Source organism: Berghia stephanieae, chromosome 13 (genome assembly GCF_034508935.2).
Source record: "Berghia stephanieae isolate SIO BIC M18660-M18661 chromosome 13, UCSD_Bste_1.3, whole genome shotgun sequence".
Classification (NCBI taxonomy): Eukaryota; Metazoa; Mollusca; class Gastropoda; order Nudibranchia; family Aeolidiidae; genus Berghia; species Berghia stephanieae.
In genome coordinates, this window is record NC_088372.1 from 11,143,028 (window position 1) to 11,150,527 (window position 7,500).

A 7,500-nucleotide genomic window follows, 5' to 3' on the forward strand; every position below is an offset into this window, starting at 1 on the left:
GAGGACTTGAACGTTGGACCTACTTCCCTTTTACAAAGGAATTAACTTTGCATGGCCACGGCTAGATTCAAACCCTTGATCTACCTGTCAGACAATGAATATCATACGTCTAGACCATAAAACTGAGTTTCTACAGATATGACGATTCATGTTTATTCTACAACATATAATTAAGACAAGAATTCAAAATGAACTTTTATGCAGGGCATTTCCATGGATTTACCATGCATAATTGGCTTTGCGATAGTTCATAATTTTCTGTCTTTATATTACCGTTTAACAATTATCTGTTATTGCGCAATGCAACATTTGTCCGTAGACCCAGTGGTACAGTGTATCGTCAAAAATCTAAAGCAATGTTAAGTTTATTCAGTGGCCAGTTGGTTGACAAAGATTATGGTAAACAACCCGTCCCGACACCGTGTCGACTTGTGGTGTGAGTGAGTACCTGGCGAAAGGCAGTAACGGATATTGTAAGATTTAAATAGGAGACCTTACAGGCGATATGCGCAATATGAAAAATGGTTCAGTGCCGTCTGGTGGGGGGACAGCAGAAATAATGTGAAGCGCATTGATCGTGCTAAATCCGCGAATATTCTCTATATAAATGTTCGTATCTATTTATTTATGTCTTCAACATAATATATTTTGCGTGCAATGAGACTTTCAAAATCAGAGATATACACTGTGGTGAATTATCGCGTAAATTTGGTATTATGTTAGAACGTGGTATGTGGTACAAGTTTACCTGAATTAGAACATTGATCTATTAGTGAATTTTGAGGAACAGGATATTTATTTACAAAAAAATCATGATTTGAGTTAAAAGTTCAGTTTTTGCAACTTCGACAGAATATAGAGAATGCATTTGACATCGCTTGCTTCTTTGTTATTTCTTATTTGATTGTCAGTTGATTGATTATATTTAACTGAAGTATATCAATCAGGTAAAAACGTTAAATGTTTTATACAGTTATGTGCGGTGGTATATTTTAACTGGGGGACAGATGCTGTAAGTATTTTACTTAAACTTTTTCATCAATATTGTTTTGAGGCGATTGGTCACAAGTTTTAATAAAGATTAATATAATCAAAAAAAATTTCCTTACCTGAGGAACGCATGAAGTAGAATGGAAACGTTTGGGAAACTTCGCCGTCCATGCTTTGTGCTTGAAATATGTAATAACCACTTTGAGCGTCAAAAGGCAAAGTAATAACGAGGGTTCCGAAAGGATAATCACCCATTGCGTGAGTTACGTTGAACTTGACGGGATTCCCGTCCTTTGTCAATTTGTAACTCTTTCGGTTGGGAGTTCCGATTATCTTCAACGAAATTGTTGGAAGGCAAGGCTCAAATTCAAGTGTCTGATTTTCGAGGGATGCGGTTAAGATTTGGAACTTCGCTGAAAAAGAAAGTGTAGCAACAATAAATAGACCAAAGATAAAAAAATTATGCTTTAGTTTTTCTTTTTTCAAATGAATGCAGATATTTGACGTATTAATGCAATGTATGCATAAAAAGTATGAAGGTAACTGTTCTGTCAATAAGAGAACTCCGCTGGACGGCAGATGGTAAAAGATTGCCAGGAATCATCAAATGCTGTGAGAAATTGTGTTTCATACTCGATATTATAATTTTAGTCATTCTCTTAGCTTTCTAATGATGTAAAAAATGTGGGAACTTATCCGATATAAACTTTTCCTGCTAGGACTTTTTGTCTAAAAGAAGGGTCTTTTTTGATGATCATTGTATAAGCATACGGGTTGAAAATCGTTTTAAAAAGTAATTTTTAAATTCTTTTTACTAGTATAAATGGAAAAAAATAGAAAGTGAGAACCCAAAAAATGTTAATAATTCAATGTTGAAATCGGGCCCCAAAATCGGCAAATATTCCTCCACCCCAATACCCCCTTAAAGGGGAATCAGCTAATTGCGTTCACATGCATTTTTTCCAATATGGGTTTCTCATTAAAAAGGAAAATTGAAATGGTAATTTCCAACCTGAATGGACTAGGAGACAAAAGTAACAAAGGAATAAAACAAAAACTCAACAAAGGCGCTTTAAGTGATTTTGGGGTCACCAAAACTCTTAATTGAGAAATATGACTCCGACCAGACCTAAATATCGCCCTATTCTCATACATTACAGGGTTAGTATAAATCACTATACCGTTAGCTTTGCGTATTCCCTGAATATAGTCCCAATTAACATTTGTAAATGGGCTAAAATATTTAATCGCCAACTATAGAGACAACGCCCAGAAAAAAACCCGGTCATTAATTATTTCAGAGAATGTGTTCTACAAATAGCATATGAATAGGAACAATAGAGTTATTTTAGTAAATAAATAGACTAAAACACTGGGGACATTATATTTCTAAGCAGATTTTAACACAACTATCAGTTCTCTAAAGATTGCACTAAATACATGATTAAAACCCATCTATACCACATTTTTGAAAACCTCAATGACGATATAAAGCAAAAAAGGTTTTAAAGCAATTTGTAAAATGTTAGTTTTAATTTATTGAAGTTTTCTTAGATACATTAGTCATGACCACACGTAAGGAAATACAAACTGTCTCCTTACCAGCTTCGTCATCTTCAGGTGTTAAAATTATTTCAAATTTAGTCCCAAATCTATTACATTGATAGATCAAAACCCAAAAACTTAAAACTTGGCAATAGACGTTTCTAAAATTGGAATAAGTGATGTACTTTTGTTTCTTACGACTTGTGTTTAATATGATATTCTTTAGAAAGAAGGGGAAAGAGGGGGTGGGGGGCATATCATACCAACCTTTTTCAACGTCCACAACAAATGTGTACACATCTTCTCCTACTTTGTTACCAATTTTGAAGGTGTAGTTTCCGCTGTCAACGAGACTCATTCTAGGCATCTTGAGTGACAGACCAAAAGTTGGGAAAGGTTTACTTTTGTCTATCTCCACAGTATAGTTCGTCGACACGATATCTTTTCCTCGCTCCAGTACGAAGTCGGTTGGCATAGGCTCCCCGTAGACGACAAAGGAAATGTCAAGCCCTCGTAGTTCGTGCACACGGAACGTTTGCTCTTTTTCTTCCTCCAGTATCTTAATCCCCGCTGAAATATTTCGATTTGCTTTTTAAGTTTTTTTAAAACAATTTTGTTCTATGAGGAAATGGCTTTCAAACCAACTGAGTCACACTTAGATAAAAAACGAGAAACTCTCCTTATAATCTATGAGTCACTTCAACACAAAGCATCTAATCTTTGAAAACACTTAAGGTATTGTTTATATAAAGTAAAAACGGAAAATATTTCCTCTTTTTTCTTCTTCCAGTGTCATCTCATGGGTTGAGGTCGACTTGAAATGACACGCCAATCTTCCCTGTTGACGGCTTGCTGACTGCATTCGGCTGCCAACAATCCTGTCCATGTCCTCACATCATCTATCCAAGTTCTTGCTGGCCTGCCTCCTCCTACCTTCAAGAATGTCCTTGTTGACAGTTTGATGGCGTCTTAGGTGTCCAAAATACCTTAGTTTTCTTGTTTTTAGTACTTTCATTGGGTCGGTCTGATATCAAGGATGTCACAGACTTCTTGATTTGTTTTCTTTTCTTTCCAACTGATTTTTCCAAGGCGACGGTAAGTCATCATTTCAAAGGCCTCAATTCTTTTCTCTATTTGTTTGTTCAAGGTCCATGTTTCTGAGCCGTAGAGAAGTGCTGAGTGGACATAACATTTGAGTATTCTTATTCTCGTTTTCATCTGCGTTTGTTGCGAAGTTAAAATGTTATTCAGTTGGCTGAACCTCGACTTAGCTATAGCAATCCTGTTTTTCACTTCCAGCTCATTCTTTCCGTTGTTGGTCATTGTCTGTCCAAGATATTTAAAATAATCTACTTGTTCGATGTTTTGATTATTAATTTGGACTTTTGCGATTTTTTCAGGCTTTTTTGACATGACCATTACCTTCGTCTTTTGAACATTCATCTCTAGACTTCCTCTTTAACTCGCTAAATATATAACATAATAGAAGTGTTTTCTGAAAGATTAAAAAGAAACTTAGTCGTTTTTAAAAGTCGCATCCTAATATACCATTAATAATTACATCATAAAGTCTCATAAAGCTTATTGCAATGAAGTATTATGATTCAGAAATTCCCTCTAATATAGAACTAATATTATCATTCATGTCGCCTATCAGGTGTCCTTTTTACATTATTATCATTATGGCTGAAACTACAACAGATAGCAAGGTTTTAATTTCAATTGGAGTCGAGTAATGAAATGTGTGTTAAATGCCTATCACCAGGACATCCGGCTCAAAAATAAAAACAAAAGCACCAACTCTCCCTGAGTTATTACATTTTCTTCGAGTTTTAACAATTAATATTAAAAGTATTCAAACAAACTAAAACCATCATTAAAGAGAGAATGGGAGCGACACTATGAGAAGGCAAATTCTTTAATAACTATTCACTTCTTTAAATTTGTATTTACAGATATAATGTATAGTATAATCAGGAAGGATTAAACAAATACCATGAAAATGATTTTATTTTGGAACAAAAATCAACTTTCAATTTTGTTTCTCTCTAGAAAATGGATTCTTATTAAACGCTCTGGTGGTTGAATATTTCATTTCTAGTATCTGAAGTTAAAAATACAATGGCACGATACGAACAGCTAGGCTACTTAATCGCTAGTGCTTTTTTTCAACACAGACATCATTATTTCCAACAGATATGATTCCTACACATCTTATAATTTATTTGATGACAACGTCAATGTAGTGCCTTCTCCATTGACTAACTGTGCTATCTACCGCGCGATTCAAACCTTCAAAACCTACAAGTATCTAGCCGAGTTCCATAGCAATAGACCACAGAACTTACCTTCAAATGAAAACACAACTGAAGCATGACTATTCTCACAAATGAGTCTTGATCTGGAGAAGCACATACACTCACAAGATTCGAAGCGCATCCAGTGCTGCATAGTAAAACTTAGCGTCACACTCCCTGACCCGCGAACCATGTGTGGATTGGGGCATTTGAGCAACAGAAAAAGACCATTAGATCCGTGTCCCTGTTCGGAACAGCTAACTTGGATTTTAGACTCTTTGTTGAATGTCCATTCACTTTCATTGTTTAGACTTTGACCATTAATGCTCATGAGTAATTTGACTTCTGATGCTGAAAGAAATCAAAGAGAAATTTAAGTTCCTCCGTGGGGCATCATAATTTATCAAAACCCGCTAGTCTGGAGAAAGTAATTTTTCCCAAGATCTATCAGACACAGCTACCCAATCACTGCTGGGTAGAACGTGAGAGGAGGGAGGCTGTTTAACTGAGCAATGGGTACGATTTCTCACCCTTAGTTTCAATGTGCAGATTGATTATGGGTACTCCATCTTGAGCCACCACATTTAATACTGTGGGTCCTTCTTATGTTACGGGACGCATGTGTCTATGTTCTTATAATGTGGTTTTTGAACTCTTTCCATAACAACCTGTAACACCGTCTGATGATAACAGAAATCATCTCTGTCGTCCAAGTGAGAACCATTGAGGCTAAATCTTGCTCATAAAGAGGGTTTTTAAAAGTGGCCGAGGGACCGAAGTATTGCAACAAAAAGTCGTAGAGTTTTAACTCTTGAGCAAAAAGTAAGTATTTTAGTTAGGACAAAGGTAGAAACTATCACCATTATTTGTTTTAATTTTCTAAACCAAATTACTATCGATATGCTGAGAAATTATTTTAAAATAATGAACAAAAATGAATATAACAGCTTTGAAAAAGAACAAAATACTAAAAATCGAACGTTTTGGAGCTCAAAACATTTTTCAGCCAATGACATAAATAATGAAATATAAATATATCCCTTACAATCGAGAGAGACAGAAGACAAATCTTACTAACATGCATGACAAATATATCTCTGACGTCTCTTTTCATTAAAAGTGATTCAATAAGGATCTTTTTTGCAAATCCATGAAGCAGGGGGTTAAACCCAAAACGTTCCGTTTTTGTAATTTACTCTTTTTTTCGAGGCTGTTAATTTTTTCTTTCATATTTATTTACAGCCCACAACGTCTATCTACCAGCTTAGTATCACTTGGAAATTAAACCTTTAACACCAAAACTTCATGCCGTGCATTTTGTACGTATTAAACTATTGCCTACTCTCTAATTTCTCAGTTTTATAATCAAGAAACATTACAAATTTTGGACTGTCGGATTGCTGACAACGGCTAGTTACATACTTGAAAGAAAGAGAAAATAACTAAACAGTTTTTCCAAGGATTTAATTTTGCTGCACTCTGAGCAAGTCTAGAACCCCCGACATTATACTTGGAAGGCCAGCATCATACAAAGATCACATGGCTGCACTGTAGTGAATTTAAGAGAAAAATACCTGACTCATTTACCTCCTAGACGCTATACTGAGTATTCTAAAATTTGTTCGAGGGTTATTTTCTCTAAAACACTTTCTGCTATCGAAGTTTCTTGTTACTTAAATTGAGGACACCAAGTTTTCATACTAACTTTATGAATGATTTTCTTCATCTAGCTCATTTTTTGTCCTTCAGAACCATTGAGCCGAAATGTCCATCGGTTTCCTTACAATAGCAATTACTTTCTATCCTTTGGACAGGAATCTATCTAATGCAAAGTTCATTCCGCCAGATCTAACAGACCCCGCAACCCAATAATTACCTGGTGGACTGTGTGTCAGAAAAGTAAATCTCGAATTTATCCGCAACGAACTCGGTCCCGTTACATGTGAAGCGAATGCTCTAAAAACTGAGCTATTGAAACTCCTCTTTGGCTCATTATAAAATATTTAAAATCCCAAATTGACTCATTGGTACAAAACGATATCTCAAAACCTCAAACCGGCGTATGGTTGTGCAGCTTAAACGAGATAAAAAGAAATAAGATGGTTGTAAAAATTGTATTGACATAATTTGATATAGTTCCAGAATACGTCTTAAAACAGTGTTTGTATTCTTATCTCTCATCAGTTTCATCCAAACTTCCTTTTTCTTTTACAGTTTCTTCACTCTGAGTGAGCGATGGTTCATAAACACTGATGCTGATGCCGTAAAACATTTGGTTTTTATTTTAGTTTTTTTTTATAAACAGACAATACATTGTTGAAAAAGTAACAGAAACTTACATATTAAGTCCGATTGACTACAAAGAGCAGGTCAAAAGTAAATTTGATGTTTATTAAAGTAAAAACACTAACCTTTTTCGACGGCTATGTGGAAATCAAAATTGAATTCATCCCCAGTTGTCGTTCCGATTTTCAGCATGTATTTGCCGGAATCGGTCACTGATAGGTTGAACAGCTTAACATCGATTACTTTGACGTGTTGAGCCGTTAAAGAATCCTCTTTAATTTCAATAGAATGCTTGCTTGTGTTTATAAGACGGAAATCTTTAAAGAGCGTATAACAAATAGGCACGTGTGTTACATTAAAGGCAAAACTCCCAGAATAATCG

The 7,500-nt window shown here is 35.2% G+C and overlaps 1 protein-coding gene across 5 annotated transcripts in view; it reads right to left on the reverse strand.

Annotated features, from left to right (window-relative positions):
• Positions 1–7,500, reverse strand: part of LOC144958568 (hemicentin-1-like) — a 40,226-nt gene that overhangs the window by 16,346 nt on the left and 16,380 nt on the right. For 3 of the 5 annotated variants that reach the window (XM_078890633.1, XM_078890635.1, XM_078890632.1), the window contains 4 exons: positions 7,244–7,500; positions 4,884–5,183; positions 2,803–3,105; positions 1,110–1,403 (listed from right to left, as the gene is read on the reverse strand). The exon at positions 7,244–7,500 is cut by the window's right edge and continues 49 nt beyond it. In XM_078890633.1, coding sequence (XP_078746759.1) covers positions 1,110–1,403; positions 2,803–3,105; positions 4,884–5,183; positions 7,244–7,500 — 1,154 coding nt within the window. The remainder of the gene's footprint in view (positions 1–1,109; positions 1,404–2,802; positions 3,106–4,883; positions 5,184–7,243) is intronic. The other 2 variants (XM_078890634.1, XM_078890637.1) reach the window with 1 other exon arrangement.